Source organism: Cervus canadensis, chromosome 19 (assembly GCF_019320065.1).
Source record: "Cervus canadensis isolate Bull #8, Minnesota chromosome 19, ASM1932006v1, whole genome shotgun sequence".
NCBI lineage: Eukaryota > Metazoa > Chordata > Mammalia > Artiodactyla > Cervidae > Cervus > Cervus canadensis.
Genome location: NC_057404.1, coordinates 608581 through 632241, shown reverse-complemented (window position 1 = coordinate 632241; position 23661 = coordinate 608581). Strand labels below are relative to the sequence as shown.

Genomic DNA, 23661 nt, shown 5'->3' with positions numbered 1-23661 from the left:
TGGCAATAGCCATTCTGACAGGTGTAAGGTGATACCTCATTTTAATGTATATTTCGCTGATTAGTGATGTTGAGTGTCTTTTCATGTGCCTGTTGACCATCTTTGTCCTCCTTGGATTTCAGAAATCAGGTGGAATTGACCAAGTAGAATACACCAAAGCACCCTACTCCATCATTCAACAATACTTTATTCCACGCTTTTTTGATTGCTTGACTCTTATCCTCTTAAAAATCGAATTATTTTTTAATGAGTACTCATTCCCTGGATGCATAGTGTACCACAGCGAACCTGACTGGACATTAATTTATTTTAAAAAAATATTCATTGAGTACTTGCTATGTGCTGGGCATTGTCCAGGTACCGGTAAAAGCAGTGTACCAGATGGCCTCATCAAGGAAACAGACATGAAAATAATAATTATAGCTCATTCCTCTTTCTTTTGAATAATCTTTTAAAGCTTATCTTTAGAATCACAATACAGTGTGGAATCACAATACAGTGTGTTTATTTTTTTTTTTACACACACACAAATACATGCTTTATCACATAGAGCTGAAGGTTGCAGTCTTTGTATGAATGAATAAAGATAACACACTAGGAAATTTGTATTCTTCTGCCAGTTTAAAAAGATACTTTGTAGTTTTCAAAATGAGCACTTATCTGGGGTCTAGCTCCACTTCAGAACTTAGCTTATCTATTGGTTAGTGTTTTAATGCTCTCAGTATTTGCTGTTCTGAAGCTTGGCCATAAACATGTCAAAGTTTGTCCCAAGGGAATTGATCTCTGAAGTATTTCAGGCAATGAGGGAATCTCATGAACTTCCTGCCGGATCCCTCTCCTGGACTGTGTGGTCTTTGAAGACAAGAACCACAGAGTTTACACATAACTTTTCATCATTTTGGTTTTAATGCCTGTACTTTGCTGACATATGGTAGCCTTTCGGTAGCTATTTATTAACAAATGTAAGGAAAAGCAATCTCTGAACAGTGACAATAGGTTTCACTAAAATAAGTGTTCTGTTTCTGTACTTCTGCTTCCTGAAGACCACTGAGGTGGTTAATTCAGTTTATTTGTTCTAAAGTAGTTGGAAATATGAGTTCAGATTTCATAAAGGCAGATATTTGGGCAGCTGAGGGAGACACAAACCTATGAGAATAGTCATGAACATTCAAAACAAGGTCTTCAACTGCTGGTTGAAAACCTATAGATATGCCTTTGAAGACCCTGAAGGCATCACTATATAGAGTACTTTACAATAACTGGTGCTTTGAGCATTTTGGTGATGAATTCTCAGAAAAGAAATTATTTAAAATGTTGTATAAAAATGTAGGATAATTGAGAACACACAATGATTTCTATCATGAAGAAGTTATTTTGATATTTAAGGGATAAACTTTAAACCTCTTCAAAAAAATAGGGTACTCAGAAGAACTTCCTTCCTGAGAGTTTTAGAACAATGAAATTCAAATACCTCAGCTATTTTTAAAAATAGGTTCTGTTTGTTTTATTTCCCCTTTTATGTCTTTTTTGTTGCAAAGTCTTATTAGCAGCCATTTTAGGGTTACCTGCTAAAGATCTTCATTCAAAATATAATATTTTAGCATATATAATAAAAGCTATAATATGAGATAACTAAGCTTATATTACTTCTAGAGTTGGTTTGTGTAAGATTGTTAGAGGTATTCTGGTTGCTACTGCATATAAGAGAGGTGTTATTTTATTCATTCATGCATATGTCTATTCCACAAATATGTGTTGGAAGTCTGCTCTGGGTCTGATACTGTTCTAAGCAAGCATATAGGTTACATCAGTGGACAAAGGAGATAGAAATTTCTACTCTGGAAGGGGAGGCAACAAGAACTAAAATACAAAAAAAATTATAGATTGTTAGAAAATGACTTAAGTTTATGCAGAATAAGAAAGGGAAAAGTGTGAATTGCTGAGCAAGGCTGTGTAAGGATTGGAATGAAGGAGGGGCGGAGGAATAGGACTTTGGGAGGAAGGTGTGTGTGGCCCTGGTGACTGTTATTATAGTTAACACGAGAGCCTTTCAGTTCAGTCACGCAGTCATGTCCGACTCTTTGCGACCCCATGAACCGCAGCACGCCAGGCCTCCCTGTCCATCACCAACTCCCGGAGTCTACCCAAACCCATGTCCATTGAGTCGGTGATGGATCCAGCCATCTCATCCTCGGTCGTCCCCTTCTCCTCCTGCCCTCAATCTTTCCCTGCATCAGGGTCTTTTCCAATGAGTCAGCTCTTCGCATCAGCTGGCCCAAGTATTGGAGTTTCAGCTTCAACATCAGTCTTTCCAATGAGTATTCAAGACTGATTTCCTTCAGGATGGATTGGTTGGATCTCCTTGCAGTCCAGGGGACTTTAAAGAGTCTTCTGCAGCACCACAGTTCAAAAGCATCAATTTTTCAGTGCTCAGCTTTCTTTATAGTCCAACTCTCACATCCATACATGACTATTGGAAAAACCATAGCCTTGACTAGATGGACCTTTGTTAGCAAAGTAATGTCTCTGCTTTTTAATATGCTTTCTAGGTTGCTCATAACTTTCCTTCCAAGGAGTAAGCGTCCCCTTCAGAGAATTTTAAATTGCGGAAGAAGTTTTAGGTTCCAAGGGCAAGTTACAGTGTTGGACTCAGGTGATAGTGGTGGAGTGGTGCCAAGTGGTGAGAATCCAGATATACTTGGAAGGTGATGGTGGTGGTGCTCAGTCATGTTTGACTCTTTGCAGCCCCGTGGACTGTAGCCCTCCAGGTTTCTCTGTCCGTGGGATTTCCCAGACAAGAATACTGGAATAGGCTTCCATTTCCTGCTCCAGGGGATCTTTCCAACCTAGGGATTGAATCCACATCTCTTGCATCTCCTGCATTGGCGGACAGATTCTTTCCCACTGAGCCATCTGGGAAGCCCCGTATTTGGAAGGTAGAGTCAACAAAATCTACTGGCTGTGTGGATTGTGAGACACAGGACCCTGGATGATGCAGAGGCCTTTGGGCTCAGGGTCCTCGAAGGATGGAGCTGAATTCAACTGACTGACAAAACTAATCTGTGGAATAAGCAGGTTTTGGTGGGGGAAGTATCAGGGGTTCCATTTTGCACATGTTACCATTTGATGATGAGCCCAAATGGAGATGAGCTGCCTAGTTGGCAATCAGAAGTACATATCTAGAGATTAGAGATCCAGTCTGTGCTGGAGGGTGGTTATGTGGTGGGGAGTCTGTAGAAGTTCTCTTCTGAGGGCTTTGACTTTCCCAGTAAAATTGAAATATGGTCTTCAGCAGAGAGGGAGCTGTTGGAAATTAGAGGAGAAAGTCTAAAACAGTTGTCTGTAAAAGTGGGAAAGTGAAGAGACTAGAAATGCTGTGTGATTGCAGTTGGCATGTCTGGTCAACTAGTAGTTCATGGTCAAGAATTTAACACTAAGCCTGCTTATTTGCCACCATATCTTTGCACAAGTTCTTACTTATTTCTAGTCCCCTGACATTTTTATGAGAATATTTCTGCTATCACAAAGGCAAAACATAACAAAAAATAAGGTGACGCTCTTCAGAGACCTTGTGTATTTCTCTTAGCCACTTTCAACTTGTCAGTATTGGAACAGAGTATGTAGAGATTTAGATCTAACTGATTTGAGTTGGCCAGGAAGTTCATTTGAGTTTTCTGTAAGCTGTAACTAGGGTAAGGGTTTGGCCAAGAAAGAAGTGAAAGAGGAGCTAAGAGGCTGAGAGAATATACAAAGAAGTGATAGCAGTGTTGACCACAAAATTCAGACTAAGTAGGGAAGTGTGGCCACGCAAGAATGAAAGGCAGTGAGAAGGTGGGGGTTGGGGGGCAGATGCTTGAAGGTCCCTGTGGGGTCAGAGAATATGGAAGGCAGGATAAAAAGGAGTCATTTATTCTAAACCCATGTTATTTGTATATAGTGAATCATATTTCAAATATATGGAAAACGCTTTCTATTGAAGGCATGCAATATACAAATATTTGGTTCTGTTAACTGCAGCTTTTCATGTGAAGTATGCCTTTAGTATTTTTTCCTTCTAAGTGACCTTTCCTTATCCTAGTCCTGTTCTTCCCACCCTCACATTCTTTGGAGATGCTCTGTGCCTTTTGCCAACCTGTTGCTCAAGTGTTTTTGCCCATGTCAGAGCCTCCTAATAACGACAGAGACTTGTTTGGATTAGACTTGGGTGACTACTTACCAAACTGTGTTGCTTCGGTGAGTTTTTCATTCTGAGCCTCAGTTTCCTCATTTAAGTGGGGATAATAATTTGTACTTCATTGTAAGAACTAACATTAATGTGTATTTATCCCTTGCACAGAACTTGGCATGTCTTTATAAATGGTAGATATTGTTATCATCTTAGGCTTACTGAATGAATCATATTTTATTAGAGTTGAACAACTGAATCTCAAAAACTTGCTGTTCTGTCATTTCAATAACATGTTATCTTAGAAGTATCTAGGATTATCAGTGTCAAAACATTGTATTAACGATTGCTATCATTAACCTTTTAAAAATTATTTTTAATTGGAGGATAGCTGCTATAGTACTGTGTTGGTCTCTGCTATGCAGCAACATGAGTCAGCCATAGGTACACATGTCCCCTCCCTCTTGAACCTCCATCCTGCCTCCCACCCCAGCCCACCCTCTAGGTTGTCGCAGAGCACCAGGTTTGAGCTCCCTGCATCATATAGCAAATTCCCACTGGCTCTCTAGTTTACACGTGATAATACATAAGTTTCAGTGCTACTGTCTCAAACTGTCCCCCTCTCTCCTTGCCCCACTGTGACCACAAGTCTGCCCTCTGTCTGTCTCCACTGCTGCCCTGCAGAGGGTTTATTCAGTACCATTTTTCTAGATTCCATATATATATATGTTAATATATGATATTTGTTTTTCTCTTTCTGACTTGCTTCACTCTGTGTAATAGGCTCTAGATTCATCCACCTCATTTGAACTTCCTTTTTATGGCTGAGTAATATTCCATTGTGTATGTGTGTGTATATGCACCACAGCTTCCTTATCCATTCCTGTGTTGTTGAGCATCTAGGCTTCCGTGTCTTGGCTATTGTAAACAGGTCTGCGATGAACACTGGGGTACCTGTGTCTTTTTCAGTTATGATTTCCTCAGGGAATATGCCCAGTGGTGGGATTGCTGTGTCGTATGGTCATTTTATTTCTAGTTTTTAAAGGAATCTCCATGCTCTTCTCCATAGTGGTGGTATAAATTTACCTTCCCACCAACAGCACAAGAGGGTTTCCTTTTCTCCATACTCTCTCCAGCATTTATTGTTTGTAGATTTTTTGATGATGGTCATTCTGACCGGTGTGAGGTCATATCTCATTGTAGTTTTGATTTGCATTTCTCTAATAATGAACAATGTTGAGCATCTTTTCATGTGTTTATTAGCATCTTTATGTCGTCTTGGCTTCCCTGATGGCTCAGTTGGTAAAGAATCCGTCCTCAATGCAGGAGTCCCTGGTTTGATTCCTGGGTCAGGAAGATCCGCTGGAGAAGGGAAAGGCTACCCACTCCACTATTCTTGGGATTCCCCTGTGGCTCAGCTGGTAAAGAATCTGCCTGCAATGCAGGAGACCTGGGTTTGATCCCTGGGTTGGGAAGATCCCCTGGAGAAGGGAAAGGCTACCCACTCCAGAATTCTGACCTAGGGAATTCCATGGACTGTATAGTACATGGGGTTGCAATGAGTCGGACACAACCAAGCGACTTTGACTTCACTTCATGTCTTCTTTGGAGAATGTCTGTTTAGATATTCTGCCTGTATTTTGATTGGGTTGTTTATCTGGTATTGAGCTGCACAAGCTGCTTATACATTCTGGAGATTTATCCTTTGTCAGTTGTTTCATTTGCTGTTGTTTGCTTCCATTATGAGGGCTGTCTTTTCACCTTGTTTATAGCTTCCTTTGCTGTGCAAAAGCTTTTAATTAGGTCCCATTTGTTTGTTTTTATTTCCATTACTCCAGAAAGTGGGTCATAGAAGATCTTGCTGTGGTTTATGTCCAAGAGTGTTGTGCTTATGTTTTCCTCTAAGAGTTTTGTAGTTTCTGGTCTTACATTTAGGTCTTTAATCCATTTTGAGTTGATCCCTCTGTATGGCGTTAGGAAGTATTCCAGTTTCATTCTTTTACATGTAGCTGTCCAGTTTTCCCAGCGCCATTTATTGAAGAGGCAGTCTTTTCCCCATTTTATTTTCTTGGCTCCTTTGTCAAAGATAAGGTGCCCACAGGTGCATGGGTTTATCTCTGGGCTCTCTGTCTTGTTCCGTTGGTCTGTATTTCTGTTTTTGTGCCAGCATCATCCTGTCTTGATGGTGTAACTTTGTCATATAATCTGAGGTCAGGAAGGTGGATTCCTCCAGCTCCATTCTTCTTCCTCAAAACTGCTCTGGCTATTCGGGGTCATTTGTGTTCCCATACAAATTGTGAATTTTTTTTTTTTTTTGTTATAGTTCTGTGAAAAATAGCATTGATACTTTCCATAGGGATTGCATTGAAAGTATAGATTGCTTTGAATAATGCAGTTATTTTCACAATATTGATTCTTTCTACCCAAGAACATGGTATATCTCTCCATCTGTTTGTTTCATCTGTGATTTTTTTCATCACTGTTTTATAGTTTTCTGCATACAAGTCTTTTGTCTGTTTAGGTAAGTTTATTCCTAGGTATTTTATTCTTTTTGTTGCAGTGGTGAATGGATTATTTCCTTAGTTTCTCTTTCTGATTTTTTTGTTGTTAGTGTATAGAAATGTAAGGGATTTCTTTGTATTAATTTTATATCCTGTGACTTTAATACATTCATTGATTAGCTCTAGTAATTTTCTGGTGGCATGTTTAGGGTTTTCTATGTTTAGTATCATGTATAGTATTACTTATTCTTTTCCAACCTGGATTCCTTTTATTTTTCTTCTCTGATTGCTGTACCTCCAAAACTGTGTTGAATAATAGTGGCAGGAGTGGGCCCCCTTATCGTGTCCTTATTAACCTTTTAATGTATGTTTATTTTTTTTTTCAGCTTTAAGAATAGACTAAGAGAGTGGGAACTTACTATGAATATAGGTGAGATTTTTTTTTTTTTAGTTCCCAGTAACAAAGGTACATGCATATACTTGCATCTCTTACCTGTAGTTTTGCTAGCTTAATTCAGTTTTGAGTCAAAGCATCAGACAGGTGACTCATTTAGGTGTGTGATTCCTTCAAAAAAAGTTGAGGTATATTAAAGAGAGAGAGTAGATATTTAAGTGTCTATATATTGATGTATATGTTTCAGTGTCTATATATTGGGAGATATATATATGGGTGTGTGTGTGTGTGTATATAGGCTTTATTCTCACACAGGAGAGTTGAAGAAACTTTATATTTAATATAAGTTTGGAACACTAAGAATGGATAAATTTTTCTATGTAAAACAATGCATCTGTTTACCCCAGTTATATTTTATACTGCTGTTTTCTTTCTGGGCCTTCCCTCATAGCTCTATTGGTAAAGAATTCACCTGCAATGCAGGAGACCCCAGTTCAGTTCCTGGGTCAGGAAGCTTTCCTGGGGAAGGGATAGGCTACCCAAATAAACATGTTGTTTTTGAAAATTCTGATTTGACTCATCAACAATGATATAAGCCTGTCACTTTTTGCTTCACTTGGTCCCCTCCCTTATTCTGGGCTAGAGGCTGCTTCTCTGATGGAAATAGGACAGTATTTTCTGTTTCTGTCTCCCCACTATCAACCATTGAGTCTATTTTTCAGGCCATGGTTCTTGAATGAATTGGGACTGAGTGAGCTTGATTTAAGCATTCTTTTCAAGAAAGGTGTATGTGCTTAAGTAAAATGGACTTTTTCCTGTTTAGCATCCTAAAAATGATAGAACTGTCACAAAGATTTTTTAGTGGTCAAAGTGAAAGATACTTAATTTCTTATATTTTCATGTAGCACTTCCTTTGATGATACTAACCACCAGGTATCAAAAATAATAGTTCAGTGCTTTTGGTGATGTATTACCCTTGCCTGGCCTTAATATGAGCAAGCATCTTTAATTTCATGGCTGCAGTCACCATCTGCAGTGATTTTTGGAGCCCGCAAAAACAAAGTCTGTCACTGTTTCCATTTCCCCATCTATTTGCCACGAAGTGATGGGACCAGATGCCATGATCTTAGTTTTTTGAATGTTGGGTTTTAAGCCAGCATTTTCACTCTCCTCTTTTACCTTTATCAACAGGCTCTTTAGTTCCTCTTCGCTTTCTTTTTTTTCTTTCCTCTTCGCTTTCTTGACTTCACACTCCAGGATGTCTGACTCTGCGTGAGTGATCAGACTACTGTGGTTATCTGAGTCATTAAGATCTTCTTTTGTCTTTTTGGGCTCCAAAATCACTGCAGATGATGACTGCAGCCATGAAATTATGACGCTTGCCCCTTGGAAGAAAAGCTATGACCAACCTAGACAGCATATTAAAAAGCAGAGACATTACTCTGCCAGCAAAGGTCCGTCTAGTCAAAGCTATGGTTTTTCCAATAGTCATGCATGGATGTGAGAATTGGACCATAAACAAGGCTGAGCACCAAATAATTGATGCTTTTGAACTGTGGTGTTGGAGAAGACCTTGGACTGCAAGGAGATCAAACCAGTCTATCCTAAAGGAAATCAGTCCTGAATATTCATTGGAAGGACTGATGCTGAAGCTGAAACTCCAATACTTTGGCTACGTGATGCAAAGAACTGACTCATTAGAAAAGACCCTGATGCTGGGAAAGCTTGAGGCAGGAGAAGAAGGGGACAACAGAGGATGAGATGGTTGGATGGCATCACCGATGCGATGGACATGAGTTTGAGCAAGCTCTGGGAGTTGGTGATGGACAGGGAAGCCTGGCATGTGCAGTCCATGGGGTTGCAAAGAGTAGGACACCACTGAGTGACTGAATTGAACTCTGTGTATTCTTGCCACCTCTTCTTAGTATCTTCTGCTTCTATTAGGTCCATACCGTTTCTGCCCTTTATTGTGCCCATCTTTGCATGAAACGATCTCTTGGTATATAATCTTCTTGAGGAGATCTCTGGTCTTTCCCATTCTGTTGGTTTCCTCTATTTCTTTCCGTTGATCATTTAAGAAGGCATTCTTCTGTCTCCTTGCTATACATGGGAACTCTGCAGTCAGATGGATGTATCTTTCCTCTTCTCCTTTGCCTTTCGCTTCTCTTCTTTTCTCAGCTATTTGTAAGGTCTCCTCAGACAGCCATTTTGCCTTTTTGCATTTCTTCCTCTTGGGGATGGTCTTGATCCCTGCCTCCTGTGCAGTGTTACAGACCTCTGTCCATAGTTCTACAGGCACTCTGTCAGATCTAATCCCTTGAATCTATTTGTCACTTCCACTGTATAATTTTAAGGGATTTGATGGGTAGGTCATACCTGAATGGTCTAGTGGTTTCCCTACTTTCTTCAATTTAAGCCTGAATTTTCCAATAAGGAGTTCCATGTATGAGCCACAGTCAGCTCCCAGTCTTGTTTTTGCTGACTGTATAGAGCTTCTCCGTCTTTGGCTGCAAAGAATATAATCAATCTGATTTCGGTATTGACCATCTGGTGATGTCCATGTGTAGAGTCTTCTTGTGTATTGTTGGAAGAGGGTGTTTGCTATGACCAGTGCATTCTCTTGGCAAAATTCTGTTAGCTTTTGCCCTGCTTCATTCTGCACTCCAAGGCCAAACTTTCCTGTTACTCCAGGTATCTCTTGACTTCCTACTTTGCATTCCAGTCCCCTGTAATGAAAAGGACATCTTCTTTGGGTGTTAGATCTGAAAGGTCTTGTAGATCTTCATAGAACTGTTCAACTTCAGCTTCTTTGGCATTTGTGGTTGGGGCATAGGCTTGGATTACTGGGAATAGAATAGTGTTAGAATAGCATAGAATGGTGTTTCTCAAAGTGGGTCCCAGGAGTAGCATACCAGCACTACCTGGAAACTTGTTAAACATGTAGATTCTAGGTCCCCACCCCAGATTTGCTGAATCAGAGACTCAGGGGTGTGTCTCAGGACTTTCTGATGCATCCTGGCGTTTGACATCCACAAAGGGAATCTTGAAATGACTATGCACAAACATGTTTTTCTTTTTAGGATGACTGAGCTCGTGTATATATTTCAAGTTGTTTGTTGGCTGGTGATGGGATGACCTCAGAAATTTTAAAATACCTACTGGACTCAAGGGAGTTCATTATCCTGTATTTACCTTTGGTAACCTGCCCTGCTGCAGGCTTCATTAAGCATTCATTAAGGGAAACGGGGTTTTTGAGAAGTGACTGCTTTAAAGCATGTTTATGTACAAGAGCGAACACAGTATGATGTTATTCTAGGTACGCTCTTATTGCATGACTGTAGCTTTTATATCATCTAGAAAGACACACCCTGGTTAGAAATAATTTAGCTTAAAATGATTATATTTGATTATTTTTAATTTTATATATAAGTAGGATTGTGTAGTTGGAAAGGCATGCCTTTGGAATCAAAAATTGCATGCCTTGAGTTCTGGAAACCTTCCTTGGCTTCTTGTTTCTTCTGAAAAATGGAAATGAAAACTCCACACCACGTTGTGAAGTTTAAATGACATGCAAAACGTATTTCGTAAGCAGTAATAATCACTGCAGAATTGCTTGTACTTATTCTCTAAGCAGATCTTGGTTTATGTTTATTTCTGAACTTAATTGATTTTTAGGCTTAAAATTGATAGCTTGTAATTTTCAGAGCTTCATTTATTTTTTAGCCTCTGTGAGTAAAGAGAAGATCGGCTCGTGTAGCGTCACGCAGGCCTAATGTTAAGTAAAGAGAAGATCGGCTCGTGTAGCGTCAGGCAGGCCTAATGTTAAGTAGAGAGAAGATCGGCTCGTGTAGCGTCAGGCAGGCCTAATGTTAAGTAGAGAGAAGATCGGCTCATGTAGCGTCACGCAGGCCTAATGTTAAGCGCAGCTACTTTGTTGTCCAGTCACTCAATCGTGTCTGACTCTTTTTAACCCCATGGGCTGCAGCGCGGCGGGCTTCCCTGTCCTTCACCGTCTCCTGGAGTTTGCTCAAACTCATGTCCATTGAGCTGGTGATGCAATCCAACCATCTCTTTCTCTGTCATCCCCTTCTCCTCCTGCCTTCAGGCTTTTCCAGCATCAGGGTCTTTTCTAGTGAGTCAGCTCTTTGCATTAGGTGACCAGAAGTGTTGTAGCTTCAGCTTCTGTATCAGTCCTTCTAATGAATATTCAGAGTTGATTTCTTTCAGGATAGACTGGTTTGACCTCATTGCTGTCCAAGGGACTCTCAAGAGTCTTCTCCAGCACCACAGTTCGAAGGCATCAGTTCTTTGGTGCTCAGCCTTCTTTATGGTCCAACTCTCACATCTATACAAGGGCAGCTTTAGACTGTTTCATAGCTATTATTTACAACTTCTTCCTTCAAAAAGTTTAATTAAAAAATATATTTTTACTTCAAGAAAATTAGAGATACCAAGGGGACATTTCATGCAAAGATGGGCACAATAAAGGACAGAAATGGTAAGGATCTAACAGAATCAGAAGATACTAAAAAGAGGTGGCAAGAATACACAGAAGAACTATACAAAAAAGATTTTAATGACCCGGATAACCATGATGGTGTCACTCACCTAGAGCCAGACATCTTGGAGTGTGATGTCAAGTGGGCCTTAGGAAGCATCACTAAAACAAACCTAGTGGAGATTATGGAATTCCAGCTGAGCTGTTTCAAATCCTAAAAGATGCTGTGAAAGTGCTGCACTCAATATGCCAGCAAATTTGGAAAACTCAGCAGTTGGCCACAGGGCTGGAAAAGGTAAGTTTTCAATCCCAAAGAAGGGCAATGCCAAAGAATGGTCAAACTGCTGCACGGTTATAGTCATTTCACATGCTAGCAAGGTCATGCTCAAAATTCTCCAAGCTGTGCTTCAGCAGTGCATAAACTGAGAACTTCCAATTGTACAAGCTGATTTAGAAAAGGCAGAGGAACCAGAGATCAAATTGCCTACATCTGCTGGATCATAGAAGAGCAAGAGAATTCCAGAAAAACTACTACTGCTTCATTGACTATGCTTAAGCCTTTCACGTGTGGATCACAGCAAACTGTAGAAAATTCTTTAAGAGATGGGAATACCAGACCACCTTACTTGATTCCTGAGAAATCTGTATGCAGGTCAAGAAATAACAGTTAGAAATGGACATGGAACAATGGACTGGTTTCAAATTGGGAAAGGAGTACATCAAGGCTGTCTGTTGTCACCCTGCTTATTTATCTTATATGCAGAGTACATCGTGCGAAATACCGGGCTGGATGAAGCATAAACTGGAATCCAGATTGCCGGCAGAAATATCAATAACCTCAGATATGCAGATAACACCATCCTTATCACAGAATGCAAAAGGAACTAAAGAACTTCTTGATGAAGGTGAAAGAGGGGAGTGAAAAAGCTGGCTTAACATTCAACATGCAGAAAGCTAAGATAATGGCATCTGGTCCCATCACTTCATGGCAAACAGATGGGGAAACAGTGGTAACAGTGACAAACTTTATTTTCTTGGGCTCCAAAATCACTGTGGACAGTGACTGCAGCCATGAAATTAAAAGACGCTTGCTCCTTGGGAGAAAAGCTATGAGAAACCTAGGCAGTGTGTTAAAAAGCAGAGACATTAGTTTGCCAACAAAGGTTCATCTAGTGAAAGCTATGGTTTTTCCAGTAGTCATGTATGAATGTGAGAATTGGACCATAAAGAAAGCTAAGCACCAAAGAATTGATGCTTTTGAACTGTGGTGTTGGAGAAGACTCTTGACAGCTTTTTGGGCTGCAAGATCAAACCTGTCAATCCTAAAGGAAATCAACCCTGAATATTCATTGGAAGGGCTGATGCTGAAGTTCCAATCCTTTGGCCACCTGATGCGGAGTCAGCTCATTAGAAAATGTCCTGATGCTGGGAGAGATTGAAAGCAGGAGATGGGAACGACAGAGGATAAGATGGTTAGATGAATCACCAACTCAATGAATATGACTTTAAGCAAGCTCTGAGAATTGGTGAAGGACAGGGAAGCCTGATATGCTGTGGTCTATGGGATCACAAAGAGTTGGACATGGCCGAGTGACTGAATAACATCACATTTTTACTATAACAAAGGGAAAGTTGACTATTTCTGTTTTCTTTTCCTCGAGATAACTGATATTAATAGACTTTTGTGAATTTTTCTGTACTTTTATTCATGTCCTTGCAAATGTGTATGAACATGCGCACTTTCAGGCAGTTTGTGTTAAGGCCGGTCGATGGAAGATTCAGTGATGCTGTAAGAAATAAGACCTAGACCTATGAATCTGTGCTGCAGGAGGACCAGTCCTCGGTTACTAATCAGTGGACTCTTCTGTGTTGGTGTGACCCTCTTCCAGCTCAAGAAATCGAAAAGGCTTAATTCCAGGTTGTTGTTTCTTGATGGGCTCCTCATTCTCCACAGTTGACAAAGCTCCTAAGTAGTCATAACTTCATGAGAAACTGGGCAGGTGATAGGAGCTACAGCCACTCAGGTGTATCCTAGATCTTTGCAGATCCTGTTTACTGATTAGGGCAGTAAACAAAAGTGAAACTTGAACTGTGTCCAAGTTCTTCTCACCATTCTTTGAACCCAGGTCTTTCATATCAGTCTGTTCTTCATTCATTTTTATAAATTTTGGATTATTAGATTTACATTTCTCTGTCATTTGTTTTATTGCTCTTCTGCTTTAGTACCTAATAGTTATCAGTCCAGGTCAATAGTTAGAGAAATGTTATTTTTAATATATGCATAATATCCCATAATGTGGATGTTATAATTTAGTTAGCTGTTCTCCAGTTGACTTTCATGATATTTCCAGGTTGTTAGTGCCAAAATAGCCCAACTACAGTATACATTCCTGTCCATGTAGGTAAGACTCCCCAAAGTGGAATTGCTCTGTTAGTTGCTGGTACTGTTGTTTAGTCATTCGGTCATGTCTGACTCTTTGTGACCACGTGGACTACCCCATGGACTGTAGCCTGTCAGGCTCCTCTGTCTATGGACTTTTCTGGGCAAGATTACTGGGGTGGGTTCCATTTCCTCCTCCAGGGGATCTTCCCTACCCAAGAATTGAACCTGCATCTCAGAGTCTCCTACATTACAGTGGATTCTTTTACCACTGAGCCACTGGGAAAGCCCATGTTTGCTCCATCAGTATTTATATGTATTTAAAATTTTAAGACATGCTGTCAATTTGGGGGGCTTGAGAGAGGGTAAAAGAAGAGGAAGATTGTAGCAGTTTTCACTCCCATTGTCTGGGGGTTTGTTTATACCTATCCTCACCAGCACAGGCTATAATTATTTTAATATTTATGAGTCATATGGATAAAAACAGTATTCCATTATACCTTCAGTTTGCAACCTTCTGGTGACTAGTGAGGCTTGAGAGTCTCTTCATATTCATTGGCCCTTTGCATGTCCTTTTTTGAGAATTGCTTATTCATATTCCTTACCCAATTTTATTGGTCTTTTTATTTTTCTCGTATAAATTTGTATGGCTGATTTGGTTACTGGGAATATCAAGAGCTTGCCATCATATGAGCTGCAGTTGTCTCTTGATTTTTTTTATGATTTTTGCTGTATAAGATAGGTGATGGATAAGTGAATAGTTAAATCGTTTGTCTTTACTAGCTTCTCTCTTGCTTTTGAAAGTTTTTCTCAGCTAACAGCAATAAAATATCTTTCTAAATTTTCTTCTGGTAAATTTATTGTAATTTTTGTTTTTAAGTTTTTAATCTAGAGATTTGTTTTTAACTTAAAAGTTATTAAATTAAAAATTTATTAACGTTTTAATAAAAGATATATTTTTAATGTATGGAGTAGGAATTTAGCTTTCTTTTTTCAAGGTGAATGTCAGTTTATTCCAGAGTTGTTAGATGACCATTTTCCAACTTGAAATTCCTCTTTTCCATATGTTATCTTCCTGTTTATAAAAGCATCTCGTTTTGGGCCTCTGCATTAATTTTCTATAGATTACCACAGTCTAGCGCTTAAAACAACCCCAGCTTATTCGTGTATAATTCCGTAGGTCAGAAGTCCAGGGACAATGAGGTTGGGTTTCTGCTCGGGTTCTCAAAGTCTGGGGTTAGGATGGGGAAGGATCCACGCACAGCCTTACTCAGATGCTGGCAGAGGCAGCCCCTGTGGTTGCTCGACCTGGTCTCTGTCTCCTTGCCGGCTGTCAGTTAACGATGCTGTCGACCCTTCGAGACCACCAGCAGCTGTCCTTTTGAATTGTAGTTCATTTGCTAAATTTTATTGTTTCCCCATCAATACTCATAAGCCAAAGTGGTTTATAATTTTCTTGTGGCAGTTATAAAGTTTATGCATACATATTTTAGCACATACAGATATTTATGTGATGGTGATAATTATTACAATAAAACATTTTTTTTTTCCAACCATATAGTTGCCTTGCTATGAAGTCATATTGCAAGTTGGGTGTATGTGGCATTTGTTTTGTATTCATCTCATGCCAAATCCTCTCTCCTAGTATCAACATGTATTAAGAATCTTGATCTTTAGGATCTGTGATCATATTAATTAACTTTTAAATCCCAGATAAAATGCTAATGTGTTGGTTAAAGCAAGGTGTACAGAGTCAGGTGGCCTTTGACTCTGTATTTCTGGGTAATATTAGGCTTCAAGTGGCCATGCAGTCCTTTTCATGTAGTTAATCTTTTTAAAAAAATTTTGTTTGTTTTTAATTGGAAGGTAATTGCTTTACAAGATTGTGTTTGTTTCTGCCATATATCAACATCAATCAGCCATAGGTTTCTGTATGTCCCCTCCCTCTTGAACCTACCTCCCACCCCATCCCACCTCCATACAGTTTAACTTTGAGTGGTATTTTTCCATCACTAACCACCAGCAAGTTTGTTGTAATCCATTTCACAGCAAACTACTGCTAATTTTCATATAGTAGTAGTTTGCTCTTAAACTAAAAATGAAATTAGAAATGGAGATTTTAATAAAACCTATGTAAACTATAGTTTTTTTTTTTCTTTTTTAATGAAATAATCTTCTATCTTTTAAGGACAGAAGCTCATTCAGGAGTGATGTATCAGATCTAAAATGTTCTTTCTTATTCCAAGTGATGACGATTGGCCTCTAGGCACCTAGTTCTTGGTATGTTTAAAAAATTGTGTTAAATTTTCAAGGGTTGGTGGCAGAGGATGAGGTCAAATAAAGCATGGAGCCTTTTGGTTTACTAGTGGAAAACCACGACAAATCAACTCTTCATGGAGTAGGAAAAGTCTTTGAATTATGAATGATGTTCTTGAAAGATTCTGAAAATGCTCCACATGAAGTTGCTCGTCAGAGCTTGGTCAGAGTGCTCTCCCTGTCCTTCGGGGAGCGTGAGAGCCTGTCGCTCTGCTCAGCTAGTCGGTTGCCTGGCAGACTCTCCAGCTCAGCGAAAGAACTAAGTTGCTAAAGCTGCGTGACCAGGTAGTTGAGTGTGAGTTACACATGCTTTAAGAAATGAAACATCAATGAGTAATTTGGTATAGTCGTTACTATCAATACTATACATAACATTCTCAATGAACACTTCTGAAAAAATACTATGGTTGAGAGAACATTTCCCAGATGATCACTACAGTTGTTAATCTTTACTTAACACTTACATGGTTCCCACACTGCTGCAAGAGCTTTGCATATGTTAACTCACTGAACCCTCACAAGTCTTTAACTGAGGTTAGGTGGCGAGTGGAGGTGCCAGGAATTGATGTCGGTGTCTGGCTCCTGAGTCTGTGCCCTTGATCACTAATATACACTTATTGATATTACAAATCTAGTAGGACAGAATGATTTCCTAAAAAAGCCCTTCAGACTTGGAGAAGCAGGCTCCTTCTACTAATAAAGACAGAATGATGCAGTCAAAGCTGAAAGTGAATTATGTCTGTTGCCTTTAACTTTCATCTTTTCCTTTTGTGGAAGGAAGACCAGGCTGAGCCAGGAAAGAGGAAACAGTGTGTTTTTGTTTCTATTTCCCTTCTATTACTTTTCTGTAAACTTCAGTGATCGGCCATTTGTTGATCATCTCACTTTGACCAAGCATTAGTTAGACTCTGTGGGGTCTGGAATGGACTTAGCTGTGTTCCCTGACTTTGAAAAATGAAGCTACCTGCAGCCCACTATAGAGATCGCAGTGCCTGAGTCATGCTTAGGATTGTAATGGGAGCAGAGAAGGGGTCAGTGCACCGTATCTCCTGTGTGGGTCCTTCTCCATCTCTCCCTCTCTAAGGCAAAGCCAAAAGTCTAGAGGGTGAAGAGAGGCTCATGTGGTGAGTTGGTATATGATTGATCAGCCTGCCCTAGAGAGGGCAGATTTTCAAAGGTGCAGGGTGTAGATTATACTTGGCAACCTCCTTGATAAGTCACCTGGGTACTTATTAAATTCCACATTTGTGGGCCCCATTCGATAGCCTCTGAATGAGAATCTCCAGGGGAGGGGCCTAGGGGATGCTGATTAACAGGGCCCCCAGGGCATTCTTGTTGGGGGAGCTTGGAAAACACCGCAGGAGTGGAATACAGTCTGTTCACAAACAGAATGAATTGTAGAGTTAATGGTTGAGGATGAGATCAGGTGATATAAAGGTCATTTTATGTCTTGCCTGTCTTTTGTGATTGGATCTCTATTTGTATTCTATTGAATGTTGCTTACTTTGCAGGTATCATTAGATATATTGAACAGAGCATTTACTTAGACTTGGACAACCTTAATTTGCAAGCAGTATGTTGAAAGTTTGGACTTCAGCCCAATTTACAGGGTTTGCAACCTTGACTTATGTTGAGAAACAGCCAAGGAGAAGAGTGGGGAAAAGAATGAATCTTGTTAATCTACTGTGTGCCCCATGCACTTCATGGTGCCTCCCCGTGTTCCTTAGCCAGCTGAGGCTAATAGGTTAATTATGTGGGCCACATAGCTATTAAGTGATACAACTGATATTCAAACCTGGGTCTATAGAGGAGAAATTTGATATGTCAAAAAGTGATGATCAGAGTGTTCATTCACTCAGTTAAAATTGGTGAACCAGAAAAGGCAGGGTTAGGATGAGGAGCTATGGTAAAAACCTTTGATGTTTGCTACCATGTGAAAATACATGCCCAATGTTGTGCACTTTTTTCTTTTTAAAAGAAGTTAATTATCAGTATTTTATATGAATTTCTCTATTTAAAAATTTTAGTCCTATATTCAAAAAGTGTGAAACAATGTGTTTGCCAACACCATGATACAGAATACATCATTAGGTAGAAATTTGCTTAAGGGCCACTGGCTTGTGACTTCTAGATTAAATAATCTCTGAAGTCTAAGCTTTAAATTGTCAAGATTCTTGCTGTGATTTACTGTGATTTGCTGTCCCTTCATATCTTAAAGAAAAAATTTCCTGAACATTTATGTGAAAGTAATAATGAAGCCTTTTCTAAGTATCTGTATGCTTTTAACTTTGCTGAGGTAGATGGAGAAAGATGAAAAAGCTGCTTCTGGCTTCTTGCTACTGGGGAAAGTATTGCCCTCTCCTGGGCCTTTAGTCCAACTACTGTGTTTTGGTTGCCTTCTATCATCAGAGGAGCTGAAAGTGGACCTGTCTATGTGATAGATCTGCCATGAAATCTATCTATTCACTCTTCCATGCTTTCAGCCCATGAGGAGCCACGTGCAATTGATGTCTTTCCAAAGCATATAGAGCAGCATATTGGGACCTTGAAACCAATTAGTGCCAACTTGACCAGTATTAAAATGAGAGAGATTGAGAAAGAGAAAGAGAACAGAGTAGAATAGAAGATGCTTGCATGGCAAGTAGGAAGGGCAAGAATTGCTTTGTAGTACTTTTATATATGTGTATGTGTTGCATAATAGAATGTATTTCCCACTGTCCTAGCAGTTAAATTTTGAAAGCACTGAGCTAGAGTGACTAAGTAGATTCCTTGGTCATTCCCCCTGAATCTAAAATGGTATAAATTCTAAGCTGGAAATTTGAAAGGATTTTCACCACATGTTAATTACCTTCACACTTGTGACTCCATAGACTGTAGCCCACCAGACTCCTCTGTCTTGGGATTCTCCAGGCAAGAACACTGGAGATCAGTTCTTTAATCCAATCATTACTTTTGAGGCAAGAGTGGCCGTGCAGAAGGGAAGGAGGGTAATTACAAGATGATAAGTCACATGGCCTTAGAGAGTAGTACAGAGACTCCATGACTGAGAGAGGATGCTGAGGAGGGCACTGAGCCAGTCCCAGTTCTGTGTTTACTGAAATTCCTTGAGGATGAAAAGGGGGAAGGGGGAAGATAGTATGAGTAAAAAGAGCACCTAATGCAAGTTTAAGGGCACTGGAGAGGCTCAGAGGAAGGTGGACCTGGGGATACTTTGGCAATGAAACATTTTCCATTTGTAGAATTGCCTCTTTGGAACTGAGTGAATGGGGAAAGGTGACCTGAAGTTAACACGTGTTGTATTTGCTTCATCATTTCTAAGTTTGCATTCTCAAGAAACTCTATTCTGAAATTTAAAAATCTAAGTAGAATTTAGATTGTTGTATGAGATTGTGAGTCCTAGCAGGATGCACACGCCTGTGTCTTAAGAGTTTAATTGTAAACGCAAACTCTTAACGGTTTCCAGAAATAACATAAAGTTGTATTAGTTTCAACCTTCTAAAAATTAAGCTTGTCATAATGGTCACTTGATGGGGTGAAATACATGGAAAGTGTTTAGTGCTTATATAGTATTTTACATTATCTGCTGATTCACTGATAAAGCACTATCTTACATCCTTGTTCTGGGAGCATTCCTGGATATCTTATGAGCTACTTTAAGCTCTCCAAGCTCTCATTACTACTTACAGGTTAAGAAGCTAATTTATATACAGTCGACCCTTGAACAATGCAGGTTGGAACTGCAGGGATCCACTTAAATTAGGATATTTTTCAGTTGTAAATGTTTACAGTATTACCAAATCCTAGCTGGTTGAATCTGCGGATGCCTGGAAACTGGAAACGCAAGGCCAGGTACGAGTTAGATGTGGAATTTCTACAGTGAGGAGGGTGGGCACCCAAGCCCCATGTTGTTGATGCATCGCCTGTACTGAAGTGAAAAGTAGGCTTTTCAAATTACTTCAGAGATAGATTGTTAAAACATTATATTAAAAGAGGACTAGTTTGACCAGTCAGTCTACTTTGATTTAGCTCTCTATGGACAGATATTTCAGAGAGCAAACTCCAAAGGACAGCAAACTGATGGGGTAGAACTTTTTTTCTCTTGTTTCTATTCCTAGCATACAGCTGATGAAACTGACTTTTTGGCCGTTTTCTCTGATAGTAGATGCTGTGTATTATGGGTCCAATATCCAGGCACAAATACACACATTTGGAGGCTATTGTGTTCTTCCCATTAAAGGGGAGTTTCTGCCTCTTACTTGTGTTTATTGTTTTAAGTTTTAAAGATCTGATGAATTCTTGTGAGGTTATTTGTGATTCAACTTGTTTTGTATAAGTACAGTGATAGTGATGGTGCATACCTGTAATCCCGTGGATTGCTTAAGGACCAATATAGAGTAAATAGGTGTACTAGCCGAAGGGGTTATTAAAAATATTGATTCACTAGAATTACTAGAATAGGACCAAATCTTCCAGTGCTACTGCGTATTAATTTATGATTTCAGATCCATGAAAGCTGGATATAATTTTAATATCCTTCAGAGAGAGAGCTCAGTCATGTCTGACTCTTTGCGACCCCGTGGACTGTAGCCCACCATGCTCCTCCATCCATGGGGATTCTCCACGCAAGAGTACTGGAGTGGGTTGCCATTTCTTTCTCCAGGGGATCTTCCCTACCCAGGGATCGAACCCAGGTCTCCTGCATTGCAGGCAGACACTTTAACCTCTGAGCCACCAGGGAAGCCCTTTAATATCCTTAGGGGGATAATTTCTATATCTGATTAGTTATAATACTTGAGAGAAAATAATAGACATGTTATAAACTTAAAATGAAGCTTAGGAAGGAAGGAAGCTTAAAGAATTTGCCCAAACTACTTCATTACCTTGAAGACTCTTTTGCATTTGGGATTGCATTTATATATTTACATGCCTATTGCCTCACCTAGGCCCTGAGATTCTGGAAATGAGGATCCAGGTCTCTGTATTTCTAACCTCATGTACTTTCTACCACATAACGTAGTTTTTCTGCAGATGTGGTCACGGACCACCTGAATCCGATTCATCAGGGGAGTTTTATTACCAATACAGATGATCAGGACACACCCACAGATTTACTCAAGATCTACAGAAGTGAACTCCATCCTAAAATGATCAAGTAAACGCAATGACATTGATAATGCGAGAATAGACAGCAAGGCTTCCAGACCTTGCCCTCCACGCTTCTCGTCTACTCACTGAGCCTTTACTGGCCATCTACTAAGTGCCAGCTACTCTGGGTGTGAAGCTAAATGAAGCACATTAACAGTTAAACACAGAATGAGCTGGAAAGATTTGATTTGAATCAACCTTACCTACATGCTAACCACGTAAATTTCAGCGTCACTTAACTTCCCTAAACCTATTTCCTGACTGACATAAGATTTGTGTAAATACTAAATAAGTTCAGTCACCCAGTCGTGTCTGACTCTTTGTGACCCCATGGACTGCAGCACACCAGGCTTCCCTGTCCATCACCAACTCCTGGAGCTTGCTCAAATTCATGTCCATCGAGTTGCTGATGCCATCCAACCATCTCATCCTCTGTCGTCCCTGTCTTCTCCTTCCTTCAGTCCTTCCCAGCATCAGGGTCTTTCCCAGTGAGTCAGTTCTTCGAATCAGGTGGCCAAAGTATTGGAGTTTCAGCTTCAGCATCAGTCCTTCCAATGGATATTCAGGACTGATTTCCTTTAGGATTGACTATTTTGATCTCCTTAAATACTTTTTGCAAAGTGCTTGGAGCAGGGTGTGCTCTTAATGAACTTTAGATTTTTTTTTCTTAATGAGCTCATGTTCTAGGAAGGGCTGAATTTCTTCGAAAATAGGGAAAATAAGGGAAGAGATATAAGAGATTTTTGTTTTCTATCAAACCACCCCAAAACTCGGTGGTATACCTTTTATTGACTCCCAGTTGGTGGATTGGCAGTGGGGGTTGAGTTCAGTTGGGACAGCTCGTCTCTGCTCTAGATTGTGTCATCTGGGCACACTCAGGCGGTGTCAGCCTGCTGGCTCTGAGTGGCCTCACCCCTGTGTCGATAGGAGCAATGGTTGCTAAAGGGGTCATGGGTACTCATCATCATGGGTACTGCCAGCCTGGGCTGGACGCGTGGCAGTGGCCGCAGGGTTCTCGAGAGCAGTGGGAAAGGAGTGGTTAAGGTTCCGCATGAGCACGCACTTTGCAGGCCTCTGCGTGTATCAGGTTTGCTAGTGTCCCATTAGTCAAAGCAAGCCACGAGACCAAGCCGGGCTTCGGCAGGTAGAGAAAGACTTCACCCCTCCACGGCTAAAGGGATGTGACTACAGGGATGGAAGACATTTGTGGCTGTTTTTGTAAATCTGCATGGGCTTTACTGATTGCTTCCTCTGTATCAGACTTCATGCTAGGTGATTTGTGTGTTATTCCTTTAATCCTCCCAACAGTCTCCTGACATGTGTGACAACCCCCTTGCAAGGATGAGAAAGTTGATTAGATAAATTGAGACTTGTACACATGAAGCACAAAGTTTTTGCCTCAACTTATGGAGTGGCCTTTTGGGTGCTGTCTCTTGTTGCTTAGGCGATCAGCCCACAAGGCAGAAGGTGTATGCTCTATTTCGTTAAGATTTGGTTAAAATGGAGTTTTAGTGACTTGTTTTACTCTCATATTGATACCGTTAGGCTAAATAAGGCTTCTCAGGTGGCTCAGAGGTAAAGCATCCACCCATAATGTAGGAGACACGGGTTTGATCCCTGGGTTGGAAAGATCCCTTGGAGGAAGAAATGGCAACCCTCTCCAGTGTTCTTGCCCAGAAAATCCCATGGACAGAGGAGCCTGGCAGGCTACAGTCCATGGGGTCGCAAAAGAGTCAGACACAACTGAGCAACTAAACAGCAAAACAATACTAAATAAACTGTTGAGTCATTTGTTTAGTATAGAAAAAATTTAATCTTACTAACATTACTGTTCTTTAAGGCTTTCCAGAAGTTTATGAGAATTGTTTTAATGGATTTTTCTTTGTTTTGCCAGATCACATATGCAGCCTGGATCTCACCGCATTTTGGACATGACCGAGCCTCTTCAATGGGCCAGGCATCACTGGCAGCGGCTGATCGGCCGTACGAACACAGACGATGACGAGAGACCATACAGCTATTCCTCTCTGCTTGCCTGCGGGGGCAAGTCCTCCCAGACCCCCAGACTGGCAGGAAAGCATCGAGTTGTTGTTCCCCACCTCCAGCTCTTCAAGGAGGAGTATGAAAAGTTCTCTGGAACCTACGTGAATAACAGAATACGGACAACAAAGTACACGCTGTTGAATTTTGTGCCAAGAAATTTGTTTGAACAATTTCACAGGTACTTTTATTTTTTGGGGAAAAACTGAGAATGTTCTTTGT

At 40.2% G+C, this 23661-nt stretch overlaps 1 protein-coding gene and 1 non-coding gene across 3 annotated transcripts in view; one reads left to right on the top strand and one right to left on the bottom strand.

Annotated features, from left to right (window-relative positions):
- The window catches only part of ATP10D (ATPase phospholipid transporting 10D (putative)), a 123826-nt gene that overhangs the window by 10627 nt on the left and 89538 nt on the right, over window positions 1–23661 (top strand). For both annotated transcript variants that reach the window (XM_043438341.1, XM_043438340.1), the window contains exon 2: window positions 23294–23620. In XM_043438341.1, coding sequence (XP_043294276.1) covers window positions 23301–23620 — 320 coding nt within the window. In that variant the 5' untranslated portion in view covers window positions 23294–23300. The remainder of the gene's footprint in view (window positions 1–23293; window positions 23621–23661) is intronic.
- Window positions 20921–20992, bottom strand: TRNAC-GCA. Its single transcript has one exon. It is a non-coding gene; the product is annotated as a tRNA-Cys (tRNA).